Genomic DNA, 13,505 nt, shown 5'->3' with positions numbered 1-13,505 from the left:
GGCCATGGCATAAATAAATATACAGTGGGGCAAAAAAGTATTTAGTCAGCCATCAATTGTGCAAGTTCTCCCACTTAAAAAGATGAGAGGCCTGTAATTTTCATCATAGGTACACTTCAACTATGACAGACAAGATGAGAAAAGAAATTCCAGAAAATCACATTGTAGGATTTTTTATGAATTTATTTGCAAATTATGGTGGAAAATAAGTATTTGGTCAATAACAAAAGTTTATCTCAATACTTTGTTATATACCCTTTGTTGGCAATGACAGAGGTCAAACGTTTTCTGTAAGTCTTCACAAGGTTTTCACACACTGTTGCTGGTATTTTGGCCCATTCCTCCAAGCAGATCTCCTCTAGAGCTGTGATGTTTTGGGGCTGTTGCTGGGCAACATGGCCTTTCAACTTTCAACAAGATTTTCTATGGGGTTGAGATCTGTAGACTGGCTAGGCCACTCCATGACCTTGAAATGCTTCTTACGAAGCAAGTCCTTCGTTGCCCAGATGGTGTGTTTGGGATCATTGTCATGCTGAAAGACCCAGCCACGTTTCATCTTCAATGCCCTTGCTGATGGAAGGAGGTTTTCACTAAAAATCTCACGATACATGGCCCCATTCATTCTTTCCTTTAAACGGATAAGTCTCTTTGCAGAAAAACAGCCGCAAAGCATGATGTTTCCAACCCCATGCTTCACAGTAGGTATCGTGTTCTTTGCATGCAACTCAGCATTCTTTGTCCTCCAAACACGACGAGTTGAGTTTTTACCAAAAAGTTATATTTTGGTTTCATCTGACCATATGACATTCTCCCAATCTTCTTCTGGATCATCCAAATGCTCTCTAGCAAACTTCAGACGGGCCTGATGGTAGGCTTTGTTACTTTGGTCCCAGCTCTCTGCAGGTCATTCACTAGGACCCCCATGTGGTTCTGGGATTTTTGCTCACTGTTCTTGGGATCATTTTGACCCCACGAGGTGAGATCTTGCGTGGAGCCCCAGATCGAGGGAGATTATCAGTGGTCTTGTATGTCTTCCATTTCCTAATAATTGCTCCCACAGTTGATTTCTTCAAACCAAGCTGCTTACCTATTGCAGATTCAGTCTTCCCAGCCTGGTGCAGGTCTACAATTTTGTTTCTGGTGTCCTTTGACAGCTCTTTGGTCTTGGCCATAGTGGAGTTTGGAGTGTGACTGTTTGAGGTTGTGGACAGGTGTCTTTTATACTGATAACAAGTTCAAACAGGTGCCATTAATACAGGTAACGAGTGGAGGACAGAGGAGCCTCTTAAAGAAGAAGTTACAGGTCTGTGAGAGCCAGAAATCTTGCTTGTTTGTAGGTGACCAAATACTTATTTTCCACCATAATTTGCAAATAAATTCATTAAAAATCCTACAATGTGATTTTCAGGATTTTCTTTTCTCATTTTGTCTGTCATAGTTTTTAAGTGGGAGAACTTGCACAATTGGTGGCTGACTAAATACTTTTTTGCCCCACTGTATATATTTCCCCACTTAGCACACGGGATGGGTAATCAATAAACTCAGCACAGACTAGTCTGCGAGCATCCCTGAAGCATCTTTGTAAAAAAATAAAAATAAAAATCACACCCACAACACGGGCTGATTCTATAGACTTGACGTGAATATTCTGACAGTAGTCTACTAAACCTTTCAGCGTGACTGCCAGAGCATTGTAGTTACAGTGGCAGGCTAGCCTACATACACATGATATGCAATTTCCAAAAACATGAATGTGTGTCACTATGTGTGTCACGAGTCATTGAGTAATTGACATTTTAGCACATTGACTAATCAGAATATACATGAGATATTTGAACAGGCAAGTAAATAGCCTATGGTCAAATAGCTACTGTAAGCAAAAAAATAAGCTGCGTTTCTTTAGCCAGCTAGCATCAGGAATCCAATAATAGTGAGTTGAAATGGTATTAGTATTCTCCCAATTGAAGCTTGCTTGCCTATGAAATCAGAAAAAAAATTAAATTATTATTATATTATTTAAAGTTAATTAAAATGACGAGGAAGGGAAAAGTATGTACAAGGGGAGGGTCACGTGAAATATGTTTTACGATGGGGAGGGGGGTGCATTTTTTAAAATGACACCTCAAGTTGGACCCTCGCCAGTAATTTTTGTACGGTCTCATACCATAAACAATGTTTTAATCCATGTTTTTTCATAGTGAAATATACAGATTTAGCCAACATTAACACAAGAACAGCAGACACCAGCTCACATAAGCAAAATAAACTAACCTAAAAGAGGTTGTCCTCTGATCACGCCATTCTGCTTGGTCCAATCGTCCCACTCATACACCTCCTTCCAGATCAGGTCTACAACAAGGTGAATACAGGGAGCGAGAGAGAGAGCGAGAGAGAGATAGAAAGAGAGACGGAGACACAGAAACACAGAGACACAGAGAGAGTGAGAGGGAAAGAGGGGGAGATAAAGGGGGAAATGAGAGAAAAGACAAGGACAAGGAGAGAAAAGAAGAGGTGGAGATAGATATAAAGGAGGGGAAAGAGACAGTTCAGAGAGGAGGGAAAGAAGGAGAGAGAAAAAATATTACATGTTTTAAGGACATTATCAACATACATATTTAACTTATTAATTATCGTTATCAACATTATAATGGAATAATATGCATTTTAGCTAAGAAAATGTAGCCTATTTCTGAACCAAGTAGCAATTTTCATCCACTATAGAAATAAAAATGCTCAATCCTAAAATGTGCGCATTCATTAACAAACATAACAAACATCCGGTAGCAGAGAGAACAGTCTGACTTGGGTGGCTGGAGACTGACAATTTTTAGGGCCTTCCTCTGACACCGCCTGGTATAGAGGTCCTGGATGACGCACTACCCTCTGTATAGCCTTGAGGTCGGATGCCAAGCAGTTGCTATACCAAGCGGCGATGCAGCCAGTCAACAGGCTCTCAATGGTGCAGCTGTAGAACCTTTTGAGGATCTGAGGGCCTATGCCAAATCTTTTCAGCCCTCTTCACGACTGTGTTGGTGTGTGTGGACCATGATAGATCCTTAGTCTTGATGACGTTGAGGGAGTGGTTGTTGTCCTGGCACCACACTGCCAGGTCTCTGACCTCCTCCCTTTAGACAGTCTCATCGTCATCTTTCCTCAGGACTACCACCGTTGTCTCGTCAGAAAACCTAATGATGATGTAGGAGTCATGTGAGGCCACGCAGTTATGAGTAAACAGCGAGTGCAGGAGGGAACTAAGCACGCACCCCTGAGGGGCCCCGTATTGAGGGTACGCGTGGCAGATTGAATGCTGAGCTGTAGTCAATGAACAGCATTCTCACATAGGTGTCATTTTATCTAGGTGGGAGAGGGCAGTGTGGAGTGTAATAGAGATTGCGTCATCTGTGGATCTGTTGGGGTGGTATGTGAATTGGAGTGGGTCCAGGGTGTCTGGGATGATGGTTGTGATGTGAGCCAAGACCAACCTTTCAAAGAATTTCATGGCTACAGATGTGAGGGCTACAGGGTGATAGTCAATTAGACATGTTACGTTGGCATTGTTGGGCACAGGGTGGTCTGCTTGGTGGTCTGCTTGAAACATGTAGGTATTACAGACATGGTCAGGGAGGTTAAAATGCCAGCTGGTCAGCACATGCGCTGTACGCGTTCTGGTAATCCGTCTGTTTCTTCTTATTTCTTATAAGCATCCTGATTAGTGTCCTGCTCCTTGAAAGCATCAGCTCTAACCTTTAGCTCAGTGCTGATGTTACCTGTAATCCATGGCTTCTGGTTGGGATATGTACATACAGTTACTCCTCAATGCCAATGGATGAATTCCAGAACACATTCCAGTCTGTGTTAGTGAAACAGTCCTGTAGCTTAGCATCCACTTTGTCAGACCTTCCTGTTTTGAGTTTTTCCTGTTTTGATTACTTCACTGGTACTTCTTGTTTGAGTGTTTACTTGTAATCAGGAAACAGGAGGATAGCGTTGTAGTCAGATTTGCCAAATAGAGGGCGAGGGAGAACTTTGTATGCATTTCTGTGTGTGGAATAAAGGTGATCTAGTTTTGTCTCTAGTTGTACAGCTGACATGTTGGTAGAAATTAGGTAAAACAGATTTCAGTTTCCTTGCATTAAAATCACCGGCTACTAGGAGCACCACCTCTGGATGCTATTCTACACATCTTTCCATGAGGCTGAGAGAAAATGTTGCATTTTTAAAGCTAATTAATGCAAACAACTATAGGTGTGTTGACTTATAAAGGCACTGGATTATGAGCTGTTTTGTTTGCTAAATGAACAAATGAAGTATGCAGTAACATGGTGCATAAAGCCATAGAAGCACAGGGACATCTGCCTCAATGCAGCCATATTTGTGACTTATTGGTTTTGTGGCTTTTAGTTATTTTTGGCCAACCATCCCATGAAAGTGAATGTCCTTCCAGTTCATCTGAATGTCCTTCCAGTTCATCTGAATGTCCTTCCAGTTCATCTGAATGTCATTCCAGTGCACTGCTTGCTAAGAATTCTAGCTGATAATGTTTGGAAGTTTAGGTAAAAATACAAATAATACCCCTTTTGGAACACTGACAAGAGCATAATACAGTGCGTTCGGAAAGTATTCAGACCCTTGACTTTTTCCACATTTTGTTACGTTACAGCCTTATTCTAAAATTGATTAAATCAAATGCCCTCATCAATCTACTCACAATACCCCATAATGACAAAGCGAAAACAGGTTTATCATTTGTTTTTGCAAATGTATACAAAAATAAAAAACAGAAAAGCCTTATTTACATACGTATTCAGACCCTTCGCTATGAGACTCAAAATTGAGCTCATCTGTATCCTGTTTCAATTGATCAACCTTGAGATGTTTCTATAACTTGATTGGAGTCCACCAGTGGTAAATTCAATTGATTGGACATGATTTGTAAAGGCACACACCTGTCTATTTAAGGTCCCACAGTTGACAGTGCATATCAGAGCAAAAACCAAGCCATGAGGTGGAATATATATATATATATATATATATATATATATACACACACACACCACACAATTATGCTCTCTACTGGTCAGTGTTCCAAACGGGACATTATTTGTATTTTTACCTAAACATGCAAACACCATCAGATATAATTCATAGCAAGCATTCACTTTCATGGGATGGTTGGCCCCCCCAAAAAATTATTATATATATATATATATATGTATATACACATGTAAAAATTGCACAATTCGATTGGGTGGGCCTGTGGGTGTACAAATAGTGCTGTAATTTCTAAACGGTTCCCCCGATATGGACCCTAAAATGAAAGCTGACAGTCTGCACTTCAACCTCATAGTCATTGTATCATTTCAAATCCAAAGTGCAGAGCCAAAACAACAAAACATATGTCACTGTGCCAATACTTTGGAGCTCACTGTTTGCATGTAACCCATGTCTAGTGAAAAGTGATAGCTGTAGTAACATCTTTAACCTTTCCACTCCTCCACCGTATGCTCTCGCTCATCCAGCTGCTTGTCTGTGATCTTCGGAGGGGGCTGAGATGAGAAAGAAAGAAAAAGAAAGAGAGGAAAAGAACAGAAGAGAGCACAGGAAAAGGAGAAGAGAGGGAAGAAAGGTTCATACCTACATCAAACCATCAACCGTAGTTCACTCTTCTGACTAAAAGTGTCAACCAAGTTCCCCCTCCAATAGATTCTACTATTTGTTAAACACTTACGGCCTCCACTTCTGCTGGGTCGTACCACACGTTGATATAGGGGTGTTTCAGGGCCTCGTCCACAGAGATCCTCTTAGACGAGTCGATCACCAACATCTTAGACAGCAGGTCTCTGGCCTGGCTCGCTGGAAGTGGAAAGTGAATATGATTCATACCAGCATGCAAACACACGCACACCACACACTCACCCTACCCACATACAAACACACACACTCCATTTCCAGTACCTTTCAGTTTGTTGTGCTCTGAGTCTGCAGGGAAGAGGACGTCAGGGAAGAGTTTGTCAAAGCTGTATCCTGCGTAACGCGGCCTGTTCTCTACGTACGTCCTCACTGATTGGTTGAGCTTCATCAGGAACTCCTGTGGCGGAGTCCCAAGCTGCTCTATCACCTTGTTCCACTGGTCAATGTCTGAGCAGGGGGAGTTAGGGAAACACTACACACAGACATAGCCTTCTCCACAGACACACATAACTATGCTAGAGAAGTACTGTTCCAGAACTATTCCTCTTTTCTAGAACTATCTCTGTGCATTGCCAGAAGCTTAAGTGGTTATGGGGAGGGAGGATGAGAGTATGGGTGTACCTGGATATGGTGGTGGGAATAGTGCAAGAAGAGTGCTCCATGGGGCGGTGGTCGGTGGTAAAAACAAGGTAAAAACACAGACATGGTGAAATGATAACACAGGAAAACAGGAAAGGATACGGTCAGAGCCTGGGAACAACACACTACCTCTGACCATCTCAGCCACAATACAACCCACTGACCACACGTCCACTGCACGATGAAGGCAGGGATGACATGCAAACACAGAGAGAAAAAAATGAAAAGATTAAGGAAATGAGAGAGGAATGTGAATGATTTACAAAAAATGTACAACACAAATAAATCCGACACATGAAACTGAAAATGGAAAGTCTGGTGAATGAATGAAGGAGAAAAAGGAAAGCATGAACGAGTAAATTGGGTGAACGAGAGTGAAAATGGATGCAGCATTCAGGGTCTGCCAGTCTCCAGGCACAGGAAGGAAAAGGAAGGAAATCAGGACGTGAAATAAAGGGCCATCTCATAAACTGAGAGACTGAAAAGGAATGGCCACATAGAGGATGCAAACTGTTTCATTTTGGCAGGAGACAATTTACATCCAGAAGCACCAAGGATACAGTCCCTTCCTGGGAACAGGATTTTGTGGCGGATCATTTCTGCCAGAATACATCCCACAGACCATATGTCCACTGTTACAACATGGGCAGTAGAGGAGGAGGGGGGGGGTTAGCTTTTAGTAGTTAGTAAAGAGACCATTGTTTCTCATTGTGAACAACTTTCCCAGAGGCTTGAAGAGAAGTGGATGGCTAATGTACAAGCTGGCAAAAAAAAAAGTGTTGTTATTGAATTAAATGTAATGAAAACAGTGCTGTTGTCATTAGCTAGGTTTTACATCCAATTGGAGACAGATTTTCAAGAGAATAGAAAATAATCTGCATAAAAACAATATGAGCATTTTCCCACCAGAGATTTCCATCAAATTGACTTGTTGCAAACAAGAGCCTGTGCGTGATGACGTAGTGCACATAAAAATAACTTTTACCGGTTAAATTCCCGTGCACCAAATAAAACATACAAGCTAATGGTATTCCATATATATTTGTGCATAAAGGCATTTCCACCTCCACTTTGTACTGAATAATCAGGTTGAACAAGGTGTAGATTCACGAAGCAAAGAGCAGCAGATGTTTATTAAGCCGTCGCAGAAGGCAGGAATCGTGGTCACAGGCAGGCAATGGTCAAACAACACCACACAACCATACAAACAGAAAGAACTGAACTAAATAGGGAGCTGATGAGACCAGGTGGGAATCGAACACAGGTGAAATCAATTAACAAAAATGAAAGACAGGGCTACGTTCCAGAACACAAGGTCGACTAAGAAAATAAAAGAAGAACCTTAAACACTTCTCACAGAATTAATGTTACAGACACAAAAATATCCCACCTTGTCTAGTATATTTTGTTGTGTCAACATTCGGAAAGTTTACTGAAAAATGTGCTGTTTCCAACAGGCATTTCGTGACATTTTATTTCCGATGTACTTGACTGACATTTTTTACTTAACCAGGCAAGTCAGTTAAGAACAAATTATTATTTACAATGACAGTCTAGGAACAGTGGCAGAACGGCAGATGTTTACCTCGCCAGCTCAGAGATTCGATCTAGCAACCTTTCAGTTACTGGCCCAACGCTCTAACCACTAGGCTACCTGCCACCCCAAAAAGGTTGGATGGAAACTTGATTATAGCTGTGATTTGCAATATGTCATTATAGACATAATTATTATTTACAAGAGTAATACAACATTAAAACAATGTCATGGAAGAATCTGCAGTGGTGGTTAATGCATAAAATCATTATGGTGAATTAATATTTGCTTGATTGATTGACAGGTACTGACCGTTGGCCTGGTAGCCCATCCCCAGTATGACCTCTGGTGCTCTGTAGTATCTGGTCACTACGTAGGGGGTCATCAGCAGACCTGTTGCCGCCGTCCGAGCCAAGCCAAAGTCCAAGATCTTCAACGTACAGTCTGACTTCACGACAATGTTACTGGGCTTTAGATCCTAGAGAAGGGACAAGAAGAGAACATCATCATTGTCATGATCTTTGTCGTCGTCATCATTGTCATCATCATCAATAGCAGCAGCATATTTAAAGCCCAGACACAGCGAAAACTGTCTATAGCCTGCGCAGTGTGTTCCAGAGCATTTTTTACTAAGAGATTATGGCAGACAATCCCATCAGAGAGCACTATTTGCCGTCTTGGCAGATTATTTTAGCTATTATTGTAAGGTGGGGCACCTCAATGAAGCTATGTAGGATTATAGGAATGTTGTCATGATAATATTATAAAACAGGGCAGAATCCATATTCATCACCATCTTAACAACAGTAATGAGTCACTCCATTTTAACTACAGTTACTGAGTAGTGAGTCATCTTTCACAGATTTGCATGTAGGCAAACGGCCTGGTAGTATGACATACAAACCAGTTACATTATTCTAGAATATACATTCATCTCAGAATCTCAGTTTTTTCCCACCCTTGAATCAACTTTACATGCTCCATTGGGCCAAGCATGTATCCCAAATGGCACTCCCTATACATCCACTCCCTATCACTCCCTATACATTGCATTTATTTGACCAGAGCTCAGGAATAGGGTGACATTTCGGATGCAATCCCAGTCATTAAATCTGAATGAGTATTTAGATCATTAGCATGTTCCTCCTGCTCTCCTGTGGATATAGCCAACATCACAGCTCTGACATGGAGGAGTTACTGTATAATCTTTTTAGTTTACAGTATAATCTTTGGAAATACAACAATCCCCCATTATTAGTTTAGTGTTACCCAGTATGAGCCATACCCTGTGTCTACCTGTTAGCTTATTGTTATTGGTGTGAACTATACCCTGTGTCTACCTGTTAGCTTAGCGTTAGTGTGTATGAGCCAGTATGAGCTGTACCCTGTGTATGATGCCGGCAGCGTGGAGGTGTTTGATGCCACACAGCATCTGGTAGAGCAGGTAGGACAACCTCTCATGATCCAGCTCCATCTGAATCACCTGGCACAAGTTGGCATCCATCAGCTCCATCACAATGTATCTACACAGGAAGGAAGAGAGATTAAAATACACACACACACACACACACTTGTGTGTACACATAGCGTACACACAAACACACACACACACACACACACACACACACACACACACACACACACACACACACACAAACCGAGCAGGCGCACACACCTACATCTGTGGAGCCAGCTGGAAGGCTTAAACAGAGAGGGATAAGGTATGCAGAGAGATTTCAGACAGTTATTCTGGTAATAGCTGAGTAATTATTTAATTGATGACAGACAGGCCCTATTAAAATATCATTCTATGATCCTTCTATGTCTTAATTCCTAACATCATGTAATCATTTTACACTGTCAAAGGTTTATCATGTTATTCTACATCAATTAATGTGCATTTCCACTGAGGATTTTCCCCCAGTGTTTTACGCAAAAGGCTCAAGACTTTTCTTATAATGTACTTACACATCTGCAAATTCTTCTAATGATTTTTGTGGGCTGAATACGTTTATTAGGCCAATGATCTGTAACAACATGAACACACGAGTCATACACAATGCTTGCTAAATTAGTTTCCTCAATATAAGGAAAACAGTCCATCATAACACGTTTGTAATCAAGTCATTTTCAAATGTATTATTCAATATAACAATAAAAAATATAAAAACAGGTAACTGCAGTTCTGGATGCTGGTTGAATGAATCTGCATTTTAGCTGTGTGTATATTAACTATATGGGCTACCAAAGCAAATGCCTGTTTACTGCTCCTTCTGAAGTACCATTATGCATTCATAAAATAATATTCTTAGAGTTACTCTCTATGTCCAGCCAGGCCATTCATAAACATAATTGAGGATAATTGTCAGAGTCATTCCTAGAATATAATAAAACAGCAGGAAGAAGTCATTGACCAGCGTTGGTAGGCAGACTTACATTTTTGTGATTGACACATTTCATTAACACCAGTTCTCTGTACGCTCTCTTGGCATGCGTCTGGTTCTGGAAAGGCCGACTTAACTTCTTAATAGCCACATTTCTCTCAAGGTTGTGGTCATACGCTGAACTGAAAAGGCAAGACCAAGAGCATGGCAATACATGAACACATACCTAACAATAGGGTGATAGAGACCGTAGGAAATAGGAATTGAAATGGATGTCTAATTTGGGTTTCTTTCCATTGGATGTTTTACAGCATGAGACCTTGAAACATTCCATGGTCCATTGTGTCATTGATGGACCAGCTTTGGCATCAACCTTCCTCCATTGATTAAGCACCACAGTATTTAGACAAATTCAAACTGGGGTACTTTGCTATGTAGCTTTTCATTTTGTTGCCTTGTAAACTAATTGAATCTAAAAAAAAAAAAGTATTTCATGGGGCAACAAAAAGAAGGGATGAACTTAATTAGGGATGAACTTAATTTCTTGGCAGGTATTTTCTGGGGCATTTCGTTAGAAATAGTTCAAAACGGCCTCTTGAGTAACACTGTGGTCAAAGGCACTGCATCACAGTGCTTTAGGTGTCACTACAGACCCGGTTTCGATCCGGGCCTGTGTCACAACCGGCCGTGACCGGGAGTCCCATAGGGCGGCGCACAATTGGCCCAACGTCGCCCGGGTTAGGGGAAGGTTTGCCCAGGGGGGCTTTACTTGGCTCATCGCGCTCTAGCGACTCCTTAAGTTGGGCCGCGGGTGCCTGTGGAACGACTCAGTCGTCAGTTGAACAGTGTTTCCTCTGACACATCGGTGTGTCTGGCTTAAGGAGCGCGGTTTGGAGGGTCACGTTTCAGAGGACGCATGACTTGACCTGGCTCTCCCGCAGCAATGAGACAAGATCATAATTGATTTGAAAATGGATTTCACGAAATTGGGGTAAAATTCCCAACAAAATCAAAAAATAAATAGTTAAAAGCTTGACAAACAAACTCCAACGCATCTTGGCATTGTGTCAGCCTTCATCAAGGCATAAAGATTTGAGTGTCCACATGGGAGCTCTATAAATCATCTTTGGGTGGCACAATAACCAATAAGAAAACATGTCACATAAACAAAATAACAACATATGAAAATAAAACAGTGATGTGAACCTAAAGTAAATTATTTATGAATAATAAAAGTAGCAACATAAATGTAAAAGATAGCCTAAATAAAAAATATATACACAAAAATGACTATGCCAATCCAACAATTTTTATTTACTAAGAGGTGACCACTTCTGCCAGTCATAGACTACCCTTTTCAAAAAGTACCTTGTACCAAGTCTCTAAGGCCATATAGTTTTTTTTAAACCAGCACATAGTTTTTTTTTCTCAGTAACTGGTAATTGCATAGTGATTACACTTACCAGACGATTCCTTGTGCTCCTGAGCCGATGGGCCTTAGATTCTGGTAGCATTTCAGAACAGTGAAGGTGGAATCTCCGACATCTAAACTGTAGAGCTCCCTCTCTTCTCCTCGCTTGTTTTTATTCATGATGAAACCTTGAGGAGCTGCTTTCTGGGCATCCAAACTATGCTCTCTGGACTATTGACCCACACAAACGCATGCACACACACACACACATACACACAGAAAGAGAAAGAGAGAGAGAGAGAGAATAACATATTATTATGATACAGAACACAGGTAGCTACGTATGTTCTGAAATGCATATGTTTTAGCTTTAAAGATCAAATCTGCATTAGGGGAAACAGAGCCACTGTTCGCCCCAGTGCCTTTGTTATTGTTTCTGTTTTGTTATGGTAATCACATTGCAAATCTGACAGACTTTGATTTTGTAAAGATATAGCCTAATATTATTATTATATGTATTAAAGTAAAAAGCAATGGGTTAGAATAAGCCTAGTTAACCAACCCAAGTAAAATGCAACAACAAATGATGGCCAGCTATGTAAAATCTACCAGTGATTTATCCTGCAATAGAAGTCATTCAAATGGTCAAATTAATTTATGTATTCTTCTAATGTGAAAGTAATCTAAAAGTACCTGAGTTTGGGTAATCCAAAAGTTCTGTTACTGATTAAAAAAAAGTTGGACAGGTAACTAGTAACTGTAATGGATTATATTTCAAATGTAACCTACCCAACCCTGCTGGTGACATCACCAGGCAGTAAATTAGTTAATAGACCAATAAGAGAGTTCCAAACCTCTATGCCAATAACAGATAATTTCCAGTTTTCTCCTCCCCACTCAAACCACTCAGTCCTATCAAAATTACTGCTCAAGGGTCATGACACTCCAAAATCAGATGATATTTTCAAACCTCAAAAGCGATCTTCTCTTCACATAAGTCCATATCCCAGGCATTCTGTTTTGTAGAAGGAGCTACAATGTAAATGCCACATTCCAAAATGAATAGAGAAGATAAGCATAATGCAATTTACAGATCTGCGGTGCTAATCTTTACCATTCATTTGTTGGGTGAGGTACAGTGGGGCAAAAATGTAATTAGTCAGCCACCAATTGTGCAAGTTCTCCCACTTAAAAAGATGAGAGAGGCCTGTAATTTTCATCATAGGTACACTTCAACTATGACAGACAAAATGAGAAAAAAATCCAGAAAATCACATTGTAGGATTTTTAATGAATTTATTTGCAAATTATGGTGGAAAATAAGTATTTGGTCACCTACAAACAAGCAAGATTTCTGGCTCTCACAAACATGTAACTTCTTCTTAAAGAGGCTTCTCTGTCCTCTGTTTGAACTTGTTATCAGTATAAAAGACACCTGTCCACAACCTCAAACAGTCACACTCTAAACTCCACTATGGCCAAGACCAAAGAGCTGTCACTGATAATCTCCCTTGATCTGGGGCTCCACGCAAGATCACACCCCGTGGGGTCAAAATGATCCCAAGAACAGTGAGCAAAAATCCCAGAACCACACGGGGGGACCTAGTGAATGACCTGCAGAGAGCTGGGACCAAAGTAACAAAGCCTACCATCAGTAACACACTAGGCCGCCAGGGACTCAAATCCTGCAGTGCCAGACGTGTCCCCCTGCTTAAGCCAGTACATGTCCAGGCCCGTCTGAAGTTTGCTAGAGAGCATTTGGATGATCCAGAAGAAGATTGGGAGAATGTCATATGGTCAGATGAAACCAAATATAACTTTTTGGTAAAACTCAACTCGTCGTGTT

General features: G+C 40.9%; 1 protein-coding gene across 3 annotated transcripts in view; it reads right to left on the bottom strand.

Annotated features, from left to right (window-relative positions):
* LOC110502239 (mitogen-activated protein kinase 8) overlaps positions 1-13,505 on the bottom strand; it is a 33,839-nt gene that overhangs the window by 4,567 nt on the left and 15,767 nt on the right. For 2 of the 3 annotated variants that reach the window (XM_021580119.2, XM_021580117.2), the window contains exons 2-11: positions 11,712-11,890; positions 10,301-10,430; positions 9,833-9,891; positions 9,249-9,387; positions 8,177-8,342; positions 6,891-6,962; positions 5,956-6,138; positions 5,729-5,853; positions 5,483-5,546; positions 2,272-2,349 (exon numbers count right to left, since the gene is read on the bottom strand). In XM_021580119.2, coding sequence (XP_021435794.1) covers positions 2,272-2,349; positions 5,483-5,546; positions 5,729-5,853; positions 5,956-6,138; positions 6,891-6,962; positions 8,177-8,342; positions 9,249-9,387; positions 9,833-9,891; positions 10,301-10,430; positions 11,712-11,839 — 1,144 coding nt within the window. In that variant the 5' untranslated portion in view covers positions 11,840-11,890. Of the gene's footprint in view, positions 1-2,271; positions 2,350-5,482; positions 5,547-5,728; positions 5,854-5,955; positions 6,139-6,432; positions 6,505-6,890; positions 6,963-8,176; positions 8,343-9,248; positions 9,388-9,832; positions 9,892-10,300; positions 10,431-11,711; positions 11,891-13,505 lie in introns of all 3 variants that reach the window. The other variant, XM_021580118.2, reaches the window with a different exon arrangement.

Source organism: Oncorhynchus mykiss, chromosome 23, assembly GCF_013265735.2.
Source record: "Oncorhynchus mykiss isolate Arlee chromosome 23, USDA_OmykA_1.1, whole genome shotgun sequence".
NCBI classification, from domain to species: domain Eukaryota; kingdom Metazoa; phylum Chordata; class Actinopteri; order Salmoniformes; family Salmonidae; genus Oncorhynchus; species Oncorhynchus mykiss.
Note: the sequence above shows the minus strand (reverse complement) of the source record. Positions and strands in the feature narration are given on the sequence as shown.